The following is a 16,722-nucleotide window of genomic DNA, read 5'->3' on the forward strand; positions in this document are numbered from 1 at the left end:
AACAAGGGATATAACAGATAGTAAATAATACAATGAGAGTGTCCGGCCCCGCAATGTAGGGGGCAACACGTCCGCCTGTCACCCGGCGACCCCGGGTTCGATTCCCGGCCGGGTCAGGGATTTTTAATTGTAAATGATTAATATCCCTGGCCTGGGGACTGGGTGTTTGTGTCGTCCTTAACGTTCCTTTCCTACAATCAACACTTTACACTTCCGCCATTTACATAATACACGCAGGTTCCTCATATATGGTGCAAGTACGGGCCAAAGATCGTCATACGTCGACGCCCCGAAAAAATAGCATTAAAAAAATCAAAAACAATGAGAGTGATTTTATAACAGGACAGCGGGGAGTTACCAACTACAAATTAGACAATAAAAGTTCATAACTAATAAAAGATGCCAAACCTCCAACCCTATATTTAAAAAAACAAAAAACATGCTACATCCCAATTAAATTTTGTGGAACTGAATAGAGTTTTATTTCACTACAACAAACACAATAAATAATATGATACTGTACTCTTTAATATATTTAACTCTTCCGCTACCTATGAATTGAGGTCATTTGTTGATGTATTATGGACAGAAGCTTGTAGAAGTAATGTGACAACTGGACAGCAACTAACTGCTGCTCCTGGCCCACTGTGGACAGAGCAGGTAGATCACAAGAGTTGTTGCAGAGATTGGAAGGGAGGACAACTGGAGGAATAGTGGCCATTACAGCATTCCGCCATGGAACTTGATCCTAAAACAAAATACCATCTTTGTAAGCCTCATTAGAAACATAATAACAGCAAAGTAGAATGAAGATGGACTTAACAGGCATACAGCACACTAAGATGACATACATTGAAAATATCCTCTAGTTCTTTGTAAAAACAAAAATTCCTTATATTTGTAACTTCCTTCAATTTAAAATAACTTTATTTCACTTCACACATCAGTAATCAAAACTGCCTTAATCCTCAAAGGATCTGTAGCTTGCTTTTACATTTCAAATCCAAAAACTATTTTGATTCAATTACCCTGGAGATAGTGAATAGTATTTCATTTAGTTGCTGCTAAACTTCTATTTGTTTTCAATTGACTGTGATTTGATCAAGCTTTACTGGCATGTGCGCCAATGATCGCAAGTAAAGTAGAGCTCTTTCCACCTACACAACATTCTACACAAGTCACAAATTGCATGAAGAAATGAAATGTTGTATTGGGATACAACTGAATTTTCTTTCATTGGCTGTTAGATGATGTCAGAAGTTATTACAGGAGAGTTCTAAATGCCAGTACAATATTTACTCATTCTTTATCTTACTAGAATGCACATGAAACACTACACTTTCTTGATCCATTATGAGAGAAAACTGTCACCGTTAAGAAATTGCTACTTGTTTAATGTTTCAACAATGGCTTGGACTTCTTTTCAATATTTGAGTGTCTTTGTTCTGATAACAAAGTCTGTGAGAAAATGTCACCAGTCTTGCTGAATGTGCAAGTATTGGTTCAGTAGCAAATTCTAATGCATGATTTGTACTCGTACAATAAAGGGAATATTTTCATCAAAACTGTATACTGTTACAGACAGAAGGGCCTTCTTGAGGTGATGAAAAACTCGCAGAAGACTCCATAGTCAAGGGAAAGTCAATGTTGAGAGGATGCACTTTTTCTTGCTAGTTGCTTTATGTCGCACTGACACAGATAGGTCTTATGGCGACAATGGGACAGGAAAGGAATGGGAAGGAAGTGGCCATGGCCTTAATTAAGGTACAGCCTCAGCATTTACCTGGTGTGAAAATGGGAAACCATGGAAAGCCATTTTCAGGGCTGCCGACAGTGGGGTTCGAACCCACTATCTCCCGGATGCAAGCTCACAGCTACACGCTCCCAACCGCACAGCTGTACATTTCCAGAGAAAAACAGTATTAATTTTGAGAAGTAAGAAAACATTCCTATGAACTCCAGTGCTGCAGTCTAGCATGTCTTCCCCTTAGTCCTGTTCTTTGATACGAGGTTGGGAATGAGGCAAGATGAATTTATATGGCAGGTTTTTTTACGGCTAGATGCCATTCCTAATGCCAACCTCAACCGAGAGGCTAATGAAAATGGAAGGAATCGGCTGTGACCTTTGAATAAGAACAGTCCTGGCCTTTGCCTGGAAGCAAAAATGCGAAATCACAGAAAACCATTCTCAGAACAGCTGGTGGTGGTGGTAGTGGGGTTCGAGCTAACGAGTCTCCTGAAAGCAGAGCTTGGCTCCATAGCCGTAGCGCGTTAACATGCATGGTCACTCCACTTGGTGATCCAGTGCCCCAGTGCCATCCTCAATTTTATAGCTAAGAAGTGTCATATTCGTTTTTGAAATCATGAGGTGGGTTGTCATGGCCAAAAACATCATGACTCAATGGTCTCATATTTGGAAGGATTGTTCTACTTCAGTAAAGTTTAAAATGACAGTAATCCAGTCACTAGCATCCTCAGTCTTCGTTTAAAGTGCTGAAACATGAATTCTGAGAGCAGAAAATTCAAGAAAAATCGACTCGTTTGAAATGTGATACTAGAGAAGAATGATTTGCATACCATGGGCAGCATTTTTTCACCGAGTCCATCCTCAAGTCAACTTGTATTCTTGACCCGAGAGAGGGTGTAGCTATTTTCAGGTACATCCCCCATTGGAAGTGAGCTGTACCATTTTATCCACATACCAGCTTTTCTGACATTCTTAAATCTCTGGCATACCCGGAATTGAACCCAGGCCTCCAAGAAAAGCAGCTAATAGCGCGTACTGTTACACTATGCAAGCGAACAAGTTCATCCTGAAGGAACTGAATATCAACACCAGGTTACTGGTGGTGAGAGAGCAAGGATTCTCCAATTCTTGGTAACATTGTGTGACATGGTTAAGGAAGCCTCGAAAAGAAATTAATTTTAACATAATATTAAGAAATGTGCCAGGAAAGAGAGAATATATTTGCTTTCATTCAAGGTGTACATCTTGTAAAAGCTCCAGTTAGAATCTTGTTAAGCTTGGTTTCTCCCACAGATCGTAACATCATCAAGTACGGGATAAATATCCTCTACCGAGCTCGATAGCTGCAGTCGCTTAAGTGCGGCCAGTATCCATTATTCGGGAGATAGTAGGTTCCAACCCCACTGTCGGCAGCCCTGAAAATGGTTTTCCGTGGTTTCCCATTTTCACACCAGGCAAATGCTGGGGCTGTACCTTAATTAAGGCCACGGCCGCTTCTTTCCCACTCCTAGCCCTATCCTGTCCCCCCATCGCCATAAGACCTATCTGTGTCGGTGCGACGTAAAGCAACTAGCCAAAAAGAAAAAAATAAATAAATAAAAAAAAAATCCTCTAGAGTCTCTTAATGGATTATTTTATCCAATGCATGCTGGATTTTAGTGACACCATTAGTGACTCTAAATGGAATATGAAAAAACTGAATGTGTATTCGACAAGCTGCTAAAACTGTAAAAGGGTGATCGTTATCCCTGATTGGAATCTGAGGGTAGGCCAACTTGAGATCAACAATACCAAAAACCTGATATTGGGATACTTAATATTTTTAAGTGTATATTTTATTAACTGTTTAAGAGTATTCGATAACCATTCTCTTCTTTTGTAGTCACCCTTATTGACTACAAAGGCTTGTCCCTGCCATGAAGATGCACTATACTTAACCCTCTACTGCATGAATTATTTTTCGTTTTCGTTTGGTGAAGAAAATTTCAAACTTTAATGTTCTTCATACGTTCAGTGTATTAGATGTACCAGCAATTCTTAATTGGGGCTAATAGCTTAACACTCATATGTGATGTGGATTGCCATAGTTGAATATATATACGACTTTTCACGATTTTACGCTAAGCTTTTAACATTCAAAGACCGAACATTACTACCTACTGGCCATGGGTACGTACTGCAAGGCGCAAGTACAACTTGCAGAACCGTAGGTCGGTAATGTCTTTGAGGTTGAGCCAGAGGTACTCCTGAAGCCTGTGGTAATGCGATGGGGAGGGCCCACGTAAAATAAACGGTGGTTGGTTCGCGTGGATGTTGACGGGGTGTACCTTTGGTTGTAGGGCTGTTTTGTCTTATGTTATGTAAAAAAAAAGATGGCCTAGGCCATAGCCATAGCTCAATTGGTAGAGCAACTGACGCGAAATCAGGAGGTTGTGGGTTCGGATCCCACTGGTGTCTGGCTGGCCATTTTTGTTCTATACTTAACATCTCTTCAACACGTACTACATGTACGTAACACGACCTAATACGTTGAAAGTCTGTGTCGATCCTTAAGAATGTCCTCGGGATTCGATGATAATAGGCTTACAATTTGGGGTCAAGTTTGAGACCAGCGCCACAGGAGCTAAATGACTCTACCAGTTTCTGTACCACTTTGAGAGCATGAGGTTGATTAAGGGCCGTACTGAGGAGTATTAAGATGTTTTCAATATTTAAGTTCCCTGCAGTCTGTCTCCTTCAACTGACATAAACTTCAAAGGTTATCATGTCTATTATTATGGACCATTGAAACACCAATGTAGATCAGGGAAAACGACGATGATAATTACTAGTAAATATTAAATATGCTTGATTAACTTGTATGTGGTTATACTACAGTCTAATGTACACAGTCACAAAGCTTTTTTTTTTCTTCATGAGACTCCAACGCTCCACAGGGCCAGCAAGCTTCTGGTGTGTAAGTTGGTGTACGTTTTGTGAGGTTAGTGTATGGTAGTTCCATTACAGGTAATTGGTTTTCTATTAACTTAACATGGTATTTATAGAAAGAGATGACTGTAGTGCAATGAACTACTTCAATAACAAGAAAAAGACACCAGAGCTATCATTCGTTAGATTTTTTAAAGATCCTGACAGGTAAGGCTTGAACTACTGTTTACATTTTTGCATAATAGACCAATACTGTGAAGATGTAGAAATGCAACCTCATATAAATATGTATTCGGTTTGTCAATGATCCATAACTATAACTCAACAGGAAATTCAACTAATTATGGATTTAAATAACATTTTAACACAATCTTTACCTCTAACACGTAGCAATATTTTAATTTCCAGGTGTAGAAAATGGCTTTTAAATACTAGAAGAGCTGCTTTAATGAAGAAAGCTGTAAACTATTTGTACAGTTAGGTACATAAAGTTATGTTGGAATCATTTTGAAAACAGCCCGTTTATGTACGCAGAGAAGAAGAAATCAGTGTGGAATGCAGTTCCAAATGTATTCGATATTCCAAATAAACCTCTGCGGATTTCTTCATCAAAGCGAAAGTTACTGATCAGAGATGATCAACCATGTCAAAGAAGCAGAAACTGTAGGAAGTCAAGAAACAATGAGAGAACAGGAGCTGTTGTTAGGACAAAGAATGATTCAGATATCGCATCATCTGAATTAAGTAATCCAGCGGGAAAGTCAGCAGCAGAAGAAATACATAAATTGAACAAAATTGTTGATAGTATGAAGAAGAGCAAATATAAGTCAATTTAAGTGGTTTGTTTGTGGCAGAAATGTAGGGAACTAAAGAGGTGAACATGCATATACAAATGTCAAGGTAGAAAGCATAAGGTAACTAGGAGAAGTGTTCTTTCAGAGAGAGAGAGAGAGAGAGAGAGAGAGAGAGAGAGAGAGAGAAAAACTGAAATTAATAGGTTTTAAGTAGCTGATGAAGGAGGCCTTAATGTGTTATTACATCAAATTAATAAACTACTAAAAAATAAATGTGAAGTTAGATAGGGTGAGAAAAAGTTATTCGCTCTAAGCTTATTACATTGTAGTCTGCAAGGCTACTGATTCCTATGTCAGTATTAAATAATTTTGATCTCCCATCAGTATGAACACTGCAGAAATACATGGAAATGTTCAAACATGATAGATTAGTGAATATTTCAACGGATGATGTCATTCACGTGCAACATGGCATATGATTCTTCTAGTGACAGTATTATCAGGTCTGAAGATTTAGGAGATGAATGTAATGTAAAAGTTGCAAATCGAGCAATTTTTATGATGATCAATGGAATTTTTAGCGAGTTCAGGCAGCTGTTGTTATTTTGTCTTATTCAGGATGGAATAAGTGCCAAGCATTCGGCATCTTTATCACATGTCATTCTGAGCATTTTAAGTGCTTTCGTAGAATCGTGGAGATTTGTGGAAGTTTAAAAATCATTCACGATCGTCTGGAACTTGGTGCCTGATTTGTACCTTGAGGAGGTGTTTTGACTGATGATGCCCTTAATGAAGGGCAAAACATGTCTCAATAGGAAATAATAATAAATTCCTAAGTGTTTAAAAATTTATAATGTATTGAATAGGTGACACAATAAACCCTTTAGCATCCTACATTCAGTATCTTCAATACGGATTAACAATGATATTTATCACTTGCAATGACTATGTGTAACAATGTACTGTATTTGTTTTTAGGGAAGTGTGAACAAAGACTTTCCTGTATGTTTGAGAATGCTTACAAGCTTGGACGTGGTACACTGTTTGTTAATGCCCTAATGGAAATAACTGATTTTCCACATGAATGCTGTGAATGTACCAAGTCATTATTGTTGAAATTATTTGTGAAGCTAAGATTATATTACATTATCAGATTTTGCAATGAAAGTTTTCAGTGCCATAGAAAAAACACAAGTACCTAAAATTCAGTCATTTAGGTTGCTAAGATCTATTCCTTTTTCCTTCACAATTTGCTTTTCATCGCACTGACACAGATAGGTCTTGCAAGTGATAAATATCATTATTGATCTGTATTGTTGAATAGGAGACATAATAAACTATTTAGTATCCTACAGATAGGTCTTACCACGATGACAGGATAGGAAAGGCCTAGGAAGAAAGCGTCCATGGTCTTAATTAAGGTACACCGGGCGAGCTGGCCGCGCGGTTAGGAGCGCGAAGCTGTGAGCTCGCATCCGGAAGATAGTGGGTTCGAACCCTACTGTCGGCAGCCCTGAAGATGGATATCCGTGGATTCCCATTTTCGCACCAGGCAAATGCTGGGGCTGTACCTTAATCAAGGCCACGGCCGCTTCCTTCCCATTCCTAGGCCTTTCTTGTTCCATCGTCGCCAAAAAGAGGGTACATCTCTAGCATCTGCCTGGTGTGAAAATGGGAAAACATGGAAAACCATCTTCAGGGCTGCAGACAAGTGGGGTTGGAACCTATTATCTTCTGGATACAAGCTCACAGCTGTGCGCCCCTAACAGCATGGCCAACTCACCCAGTAAGTTCTGTGCCAAATTCAGTTCAATAAATAGTATTTTGAAAATGGCTAACCTTAACTACAGTGGTGTGATCAGTTGTTCCATTGGTGTTATTACCATGCTGTAACAATAAATAGTCTAGTGAATCAATGTGGTTTTTAAAAATATATAGTTGTTCAGGTGGTTACAATTTAAAATGTACATGGAAAGGTGCAAAAGCTCTTGGGTCCTGACATTTATATCTTGCTGGCTGCTACGAGTGTTGGCGTCATTCCACCTGTTAACAGGATGCTATTTCATCACTAAGGAGCCTCGCGGCTGTGTACATTAGACTGTGGTTTTACTATCAATGACATCAATGAACATGAACTAATCAACATCTGATCTTGGTAGGTTCACCACACAAATAATTTAAAAATATTATGACTATTGTACTCACTGTAGGAAATTTTGGTAAATGAAGTTCTGCTTTGTTCCCTGTACTGCTATCATGAAGCAATTTAGGTAACTGAGGTTCTGATTTGTTTGCTGCATTACTTTCAGAGTCTGGAGTTCCAGCAGGCGTAGAGGAATTTGAGTATTCACGGTTGTCCTTTTGTTGAAGTTTCTTTATTACACCTATAACATACATCAATTTTACAATAACAACATGGATAATAATCCACACTTCAATTCTCCAGACTTTTATTTCATCAAAATCATTAGTTCACATTTACTCCCTAATACACAAAAATACGTTACAAGATGATGAAGCAACACTTCCCCTTCCCTCACCAATTAACAGAGTAAATGCCTACACTTCCCTCACCAATTAACAGAGTAAATGCCTACACTTCCCTCACCCCACTACTTCCCTTCCTCCTGCATTACATAGCAACCATGATTGGAGAAAGGGAAAACAGTCACTGGAGGTAACGGACAATCAACAGCTTAGATAAGTACAAAAAACTTTCTCAAAGTTACTATGTGGCAGTGGAGGACTACTACAATAATTTGTCTCATTTGTTTATAACACCACCAATTCAAAATTATTGACAAGTTCACACATTCTAAATAATATTTTACATATATACACATGATTTAAAGTGATTTGATATAATCTGAGGGTGTTCTTGTAGTGTGTATATTTTTTATTGGTATATTATAGGGTTATATGTGTGATCATTAGTGATAGACAGACTGAAAAATGAAATGTTAAAGTTACAGAGTTCTAAATGTTATATTCCACACTTCAACAGACTGAAAAACTTAAAAGTTGTTATATAACACTGAGTTTTGGCTTAAGTTTTGAGCCTTAAATTTACATAAAGGAGCTTTTTTTTTTTTTTTTTTTTTTCACCTGTGATGTACAACACATGGTGGTGTAGTGTAATTTCTCATAGCTACCCATCCTTACAGAGACGCACGTCTCTCCTTTTTGCTAACTGTTGCGTCCAATGGAATTTCTAAATAAACTAGAGCCTGATCTATGTTGATAATTATGTTGCTGCCACAAATTGAGGATTTTCAGATTTTCTCTTCGTATACATCAGACAGCGATTGACAAATGTTTGTTCCTTTTGTTGAAATAGAATTTCAATCAGTTAATCTCAAATAGCTCTGAAAACCTTAAATTTCCTTCCCTTCACTATAGCTAGTGCAGTTTCTCCTGGATGTACTCACATAATATTTCTTCCACTTCTGGATACCATGCTGCTTGGCCACGAAAAGCTCTGCGGTTACCAACGGTTTTCAATAAAAGAGCTTTCTTACTTCACCAGTTACGAATACAGCTTTCACTAATATTGTATTTCTTACCTGCAGTTCATTTACCCTGTTTTTCAACTTCTTTAATTATTTTTAATTTTTCAATCACTGTATATGAGCGATAATGACCCGTAGTTACAATTATTCCTTTTCTTGTCAAAGAATATTCACTTGCAAACAGTAAACCCCAAATCAATAAATACAAAGGAGGCGATAGAAATACACATCATGAAAAATGACAACAACTAAAACGTCAATGATCACACACAACTAAAATATTTCCCACTATTCACTCTACTAAGTCACATATCACTAATATACCACTAAATAATGTAATTTATTAATTCAGTAATGCTCATTAAACATCCCCCCTAAGGCATTCCTAAAACAATTAATAATAATAATAATAATAATAATAATAATAATAATAATAATAATAATAATAATAATAATAATAATAATAATAATAATAATAATAATAATAATAATAATAATAATAATAATAATAATAATAATAATCATCATCATCATCATCATCATCATCATCATCATCATCATCATCTAAAAGTACATTTCCGCAAAAGTCGATGACATCACCAGAGCATGATGTAACAGAAAGTTACTAGTAAACAAGGCAGCTGGTGAGATGCCAGGAACAATGCAATGCAATCCAAGCTGGACGAATGAGGAGGAAAGAAGCAAAACAGAAGACCATCATCAAGAAAAAGTTCGAACATTTACACAATTAGTAAGGTGTACATGGAATTTCAACATAATTTTTTTTACACTTCTTCTTCTTCTTCTTCTTCTTCTTCTTCTTCTTCTTCTTCTTCTTCCTCCTCCTCCTCTTTTCTTCTTCTTCTTCTTCTATGACCACATAGGATCACTTTAGTCAGTCCGTCGTTCAGGTCTCTTTGAAGGGATTGTTCGGGCTTTGCGGTCCTCCCAGTACTTCTTCAGACGCTCCGATCTTCGTGCCCTTTCCTCAGTTGAAAATGTGCATGTTGTTGGTTTGTTTTGTGTAAGGGTAAAGCGAAGGTTTGTATTCTTGAGTTTTGTATTCAATTTTATCTTATTTGTGGTGTCTTCTGTTGTAAGGCCTATTTCCTTCAGATCCTCTCTTACTTCTCTGATCCATTTACATCCTGTTGTGGTATTTTTTGAGACGAGATTGTGTTGTACTAGTTGTTTCAGAAGTCTCGAATCCTGCATCCTCATGATATGTCCAAAGAATCCCAGTCTCCTCTTACACATAGTATCTGTAATGGGTTCTAGCTCTTTGTACACGGCTTTGTTAGGTATTAACCGCCACCGTCCATCTTTCTGGTATTTTTTGTTGATGCAGGTTCTTCCAATCCTCCTTTCAATTTTCTGAAGTCTGTCAGTCTTTGATTGTTTATTCAGGTAAAAGAGTGTTTCTGCTGCATATGTAGCTTCCGGTTTTATAACTGTGTTGTAGTGTTTTATTTTTGTATTTATTGATAGACATTTCTTTTTGTAGATATCCCATGTTAATTTTTGTGCTTTAGCTAATCTATTTGTTCTTATTTGGATTGAGATTTTTCATTTAAGTTATGTGTTATTACTTCTCCAAGATATTTAAATTGAGTTACTATTTTGATTTTATTACCATTTATGGTGACTTCTTTTAGCTGTGTTGGTTTTTGGGGCATAATTTCTGTTTTTTTCAAATGATATTTTGATGCCAATTATATTTGCCATGTTTTGAAGTTCTGATATCTGTTCATAATATTAATAAATTCTTTTTTTTTTTTAAGTAACAACAACAATTAAGAGTGTAATTTGATAGAATCTGACGATGTTCTTTCAAGATTGAAACATGTAATTCTGAATTTAATTAACTGATATCTTTTCAGGTATAATCTATTATTAAATTTTTTAAAAATGAATTTTTGTAATATTATTAATCCTGCATTAGTTTTAGCAAATTGAAGACCTTCAGAGTTATAAATTAACTAAGTTGAAACTGAAAATAAATATTAACATGGAAGCTTTCATGGCCTGTACTTGTAGACATGATATGGGCTTTTGGGCTTATGCCGTGTCAAGAAAACAAGGTGAAACTCCTTGCGTTTCGCAGGGAACTTTGCTCCACGTCTTCAGAAGAAAAATCTCGAACTGTTCCCAAGGAAGTCTTCTACAATAATGAGGGTTTGAATTTAAGCTCCCTGTGAAACAAAGAGTTTCACCTTGTTTTCTTGACAAGGCATAAGCCCAAAAACCCATATCATGAAAAGAAATGGTTTCCACTATAACAAAAACACATATCAAACTGTTATTAATAAGTTATTTTACAGGTATGTTATAGGGTTCTAAGTGTTATTTCCTGCTCTGACAGACTGAAAAACTTAACAAGAATTTTTTTTAAAATCTGTGTGCATGGCATAATAGCCATGACCTAAGAAAAGGGATGGATGGACACAACTCTTGTGCTCAATTGGATAAAACAGTATGGAAAAATCAGCTGGGAGTATTATTAAACTTCAACAGCATGACTGTGATGGACAGTTTTTGTGGGCACATGAAGGATGAAGAGAAAGCTTGTCTGCATGTAATCATACCTGGAGAATTCACATCTGTACTTCAACTGCTTAATGAGTGCATTAATAAGCTTTTCAATGCACACTTGAAACGGTTATACACTGAATGGATGGAAGGTACAAAACACACATACATGCCAACCGGAAATGTCAAGAGACCCGACTTGGAGCTTATATGTAAGCGAATAAGGACGATGTGGAACCTGATTATGACAGAAATACAGCTGAGAGTTTCAAGAAGTGAGGTAAATCAAATGCACTGGGCAGTATCGAGGATGACACCCTTTGGAACGAGAAGAATAGGGACAGGGATGGCGATGATGATGGAGATGAATGTTAGGAATGTTAGAAAATGTAGAAAGTATAATGACATTGACATATTTCATTGTATAAGTGAAAAGATGTCATTGTTTAAGTGATAAAAATCAAGTTATTAAATAGTACACTGGTAGCTCTCATTGCAGAAAGCAGCACATTGCCTATATTCTAAGTTTGTGGAGTTGCTCACTTATGGTAGAATTTTGACACGTGTATGATAAACTGATTTACCTAAAAAAATTATGTGTGCAAAATATTTGAGATTTTAATGGGATTTATCCTCTGTTCTCTCTGCAAAATTGGGGTATGCAGATTATTCAAAAGTGCAGAATGTTCGAGTATATACAGTATTAAGTTTTTTGTTTATACCTCAACACCTTTAAGAAAAATCAGCTATATTGGTGGATAAATGTGTTTCAAGTTAGTATAAAACAATAGAAACTGAAAAAATTTCAACATACGTCAAATTCGACTAAACTGGTGGCAATCTACGACATTCACTACAAAAATCACTGACGAAATTATCTTAATAGAGAGATGAACCTCTTTTCCCTGCTAGAAATTTTATATATCTTCAAACCTCCAACCCTAGCAAGAAAGACACCACTTCCATGAAAAAATGACTGCAATCTCTTTTTAAGGGGGTGTCAAATGTGGTTTAACTGACATAACTTTTGTTTTCTTGGGCAAATTGTGATTTTACTCAAATGGACTCTTAATACCACAGTTGGCTGCCATTATCCTCCATCATTCATTAACAACCACAATGAATACCTTTTGTTATTGCTGTAGGTAACTGTTCTTTGTTTGCGTTATCAAAGCCTCCAAATGTTTCTGCCCTCTTTGGAAGTGTTGGTGAAATATATGCTTCACTCTGGTGCTCTCCGACAGAACTAACACTACGTGATAAGTTAGTTCCTGTAGCATAAAGAGAGCTCGCCAGCTGGTTTACTTCCTGTAACATGAAAATTAAAATGGGATAAATAAAAATATCTGATATGACCAAGATAACCATTATTTACTAACTTTTCTAGATTAGATAAGAGGGGCCCAATTATGACAAAAGATTTACATTTTTAAATTTATATATGTATATATATTTATATATATATATATATATACACTCTTAAGATTTAGAAACTAAAAGTAAGGGTAAAAATGATTCACTTCTCTGAAATTTTAGAGGAAATTTTAATCTACTAAGTAGATCAATACGATGTACCATCAAAAACAAAGATAATATTTTGGTTTTTCCACTTTGTATACATGTGACACAAACTACACAGATGGGAACTTCTTTTTAAAGTCATGTACATATCCTGTTATATATAAACAGTAGAATGGGGACAGTGGGAATGCCGAACCAGTGTTTATATATTTTCTACATGTGTATACTTCACGGTATTTCTTGCGTAATAGCCAGAAATGAAAAGAGATACAAGTGTTCATTTATTAATAAGCGAGTACTGCCTGGTAACAAAAACGTATATTTCTACAAAAGGTAAATATGTATTATATGTTGGCATTTAGATCTTATTTTTTCTGTTGAGAAATGAACACATGATAGTGACAATGCCAAAATAAACTTTTTGCTCATATGAAATTCTGTTCATAATAGAAAAGTAATATAATTGCCTGCTTTTGATGAGCAAATGACAGAGATCACTGCTGCAATAAATTTATTGCTCATATTCAATTCTGTTTATAAAAAACATACTAAAAAAGAAACAATGACAGAGATCACTGCTGCAATAAATTTATTGCTCATATTAAATTCTGTTTATAAAAAACATACTAAAAAAGAAACAAAACACATATATAATAATCAGCCTATGATTACTCCTGAAATAACTGTTTTGCTCATTAAGTTCCTTTCAAAATTACAAAACAAATATAATATTTTGACTATGATTAGGAAATGACAGTCATCATTGACAAAAATGTTCCACTCATATGACATTCTGCTCAAAAAATAGAAAACTTTTTTTTTTTTTTTTTTTTTTTTCAAGATGACATGAATTCACAAAGTGAGTAACCATGAGGATCCTGAATTCTACATGAAATCCAAATTATTAGAAAGGACTACTCTACAGAATAAAATGACCCACAACAACATTGTGAAAAGCACAATTCAGAATCTGTAAAATGCATGACCTATGGTATGTATAATAAAGATGGTGATTTAGGAAGCTAACTGAGTCTTACTATGATGTTCTCTAACGTTCATGAAACTCTTGGTACGTGGTTACACTGCCTCTGCAACCAAATAACAAGCTTATTACAGATACAGTAATCTGTTTGGATGGATGCTGTAGTGTTTACTGACATATGGGATGCAAGGTTTGTAAATGTTCTTCTTTTCAGAGTCTACCTCACTGGCTTGTTTAACTTCTATCTCAAAATGGACAGTTGAATCGACCACTACAGCTCGATGCAATTGACAATGGATTGCAACAATGCCTGCTCTTCTTACAGATCCACAAGAAGATAGACAGCGAACTTCTTCATGGACTTGCCAACATGATTCCCACATTGCAGAGGCCGAAACTCTTTTCACTCTGTGGTGGCGAGTGTTCATTTGCAATTCTCCCTTATGACAGAATCCAAGCACATGTCCTATAGAGTCAATCTCACCACAATCCGGATGATGGCAGTGGGTTGTGCTTGGGCATCTGACGGGTACTGCTTGAACTGCCGAAATACTACAGGTAATTTTCAGGGCGTTTATCCATTCCAAGTTTGATAATGCCATTCGACTGTTCACAAAGAAGTTCACTCTGAAATGGTCTGCATTGCAGATGATCAGGCTGGGTCATATGTACTGATTGGTGATCAACAGCTTTTGGTCAAGTTTCAGTAGTGGCAAGTTGCATAGCTTAATTTGTGAGAGGACCAAGGGGCTTGCTCTTTTGGCTACCTGTCCAGTGGTTGTTGTCTGGGTTACCGAACGTTGATGGTCAACAAGTTTTGTGCACGTGCGGGGGTGGGGGATGAAGGTAAGCAGCGTGGTTACCGTGGTAGCTACCAGTGTTCATTACTATTAGGTCACAAATGCAACATGGCCCGTGATTATTCACTCGAGATTCTAAGAAAAAATGGACATTATAAATTTTCCAGCCAACTCACTCCTGGTTGCCAGCATTTCATCCCAGTGTGCTAAGTAGGGCTCATCAGTTGGTAAATAGCACACCCAAGTTTCTTATTTCTTCCCTTTAATGTGTTTTATTATAATTATGTGTACAGTATATATATATATATATAGAGAGAGAGAGAGAGAGATACATGTAATATATTATTGCAGTGTATGTACATTATAAGACATGGTTTGGAAAAATAGAAGGCTTCACAGTCTGAGTCATGTCATCTAGGCTCATTTAGATTCCGAGGAAATTCACATGAAGCCAAAATTCTGCACATGTGCTCAAGGCCTACTGAGTCGAATGCTTTGGTTTTATCCAGAAATGCAACACAACAGTAAACTTCTTTGACTTAGCAGTTCGCAGGCAACCATTAATAAAAGTAGAAGATGCATAAAATGAGATGAGGAGAAAAGAACACAGAACACAGACGCTTAAAGAATGAAGTGGATAGAAAGTGCAGGACAGCTAAGGAAGAATGGCTGAATGAGAAGTGGAAAGATGCTGAATGTTGTATGATCCTAGGAAAGGTAGCTGCATACAGAAAAATCAAGGTAACCTTTGGAGAAAGGAAAACTAGGTGTATGAATATTAAGAGCTCAGATGGAAACACTTCTACGAAAAGAAGACTAAGCAGAAAGATGGCAGGAACATATTCAACAGCTGTATCAAGGGAAAGCTGTAGATTATATGGTTCTGGAACAAGAAAAGGCTGTTGATACTGATGAAATGGGAGGTCCAATTTTGAAATCAGAATTCAACAAAGCTTTGAGAGATCCAAATAGGAACAAGCCACCTGGAATTGATGACATACCCTCAGAATTATTGACTACCTTAGGAAAAAACCAGCATGGCAAGATTATTCCATTTAGTATGTAAGATGTATGATACAGGAAATTGCCATCCAATTTTAGGCAGAATGTTGTTATACTTATTCCCAAGAAAGCAGGCACTGACAAGTGTGAAAACTACTGCACCATTAGTTTGGTATCTCAAACCTGCAAAATTTTAACACACATTATTTAAAGACAGGAAAGACGAGTTGAAACTGAGTTGGGAGAAGATCAGTTTGGTTTCAAAAGAAATGTAGGAACACATGAAGCAATCCTGACTTTACGTCTAATTTTAGAGGATCGAATTAAGAAAGGCAAGCCCATGTACATAGCATTCATAGACCTAGAAAAGGCATTCAATAATGTTGATTGGATCAAGCTATTTGAGATTCTGAAGGTGATCGGGATCAGATACAGGGAAAGAAAAATTATCTACAATCTATACAAAAATCAGTCTGCAGTGATAAGAGTCGAGGGCTTTAAAAAGAAGCAGCAATCCAAAAAGGAGTGAGGCAAGGCTGCAGCTATTCCTCTCTCCTTTACATTGTTTATACAGAACAAGCGGTAAAGGAAATCGAAGAGAAATTTGGAAAGGGAAATACAATCCAAGGAGAGGAAATCAAAATTCTGAAATTTTCTGATGATATTGTTATTTTATCTGAGTCTGCAGAAGATCTGGGAAAATTTCTGTGAGGAATGGACAAAGTCCTGGGGAAGGAGTATGAGACGATAATAAGTCCAAAACAGAAGTAATGGAGTGCAGTTGAACAAAGTCAGGTGATGCAGGAAATATTAGATTAGGAAATGAAGTCTTAAAGGAAGCAGATGAATTTTGTTACTTGGGTAGTAGAATAACTAACAATGGCAGAAGTAAGGAGGACATAAAAAGCAG

The 16,722-nt window shown here is 36.6% G+C and overlaps 1 protein-coding gene across 1 annotated transcript in view; it reads right to left on the minus strand.

Moving 5' to 3' along the window:
• cyst (rho guanine nucleotide exchange factor 18 cysts) overlaps positions 1-16,722 on the minus strand; it is a 549,231-nt gene that overhangs the window by 27,285 nt on the left and 505,224 nt on the right. The window contains exons 24-26 of the mRNA XM_067147675.2: positions 12,635-12,815; positions 7,675-7,853; positions 552-748 (exon numbers count right to left, since the gene is read on the minus strand). Of these exons, the coding sequence (XP_067003776.2) occupies positions 552-748; positions 7,675-7,853; positions 12,635-12,815 (557 nt within the window). The remainder of the gene's footprint in view (positions 1-551; positions 749-7,674; positions 7,854-12,634; positions 12,816-16,722) is intronic.

Source organism: Anabrus simplex, chromosome 5, assembly GCF_040414725.1.
Source record: "Anabrus simplex isolate iqAnaSimp1 chromosome 5, ASM4041472v1, whole genome shotgun sequence".
Classification (NCBI taxonomy): domain Eukaryota; kingdom Metazoa; phylum Arthropoda; class Insecta; order Orthoptera; family Tettigoniidae; genus Anabrus; species Anabrus simplex.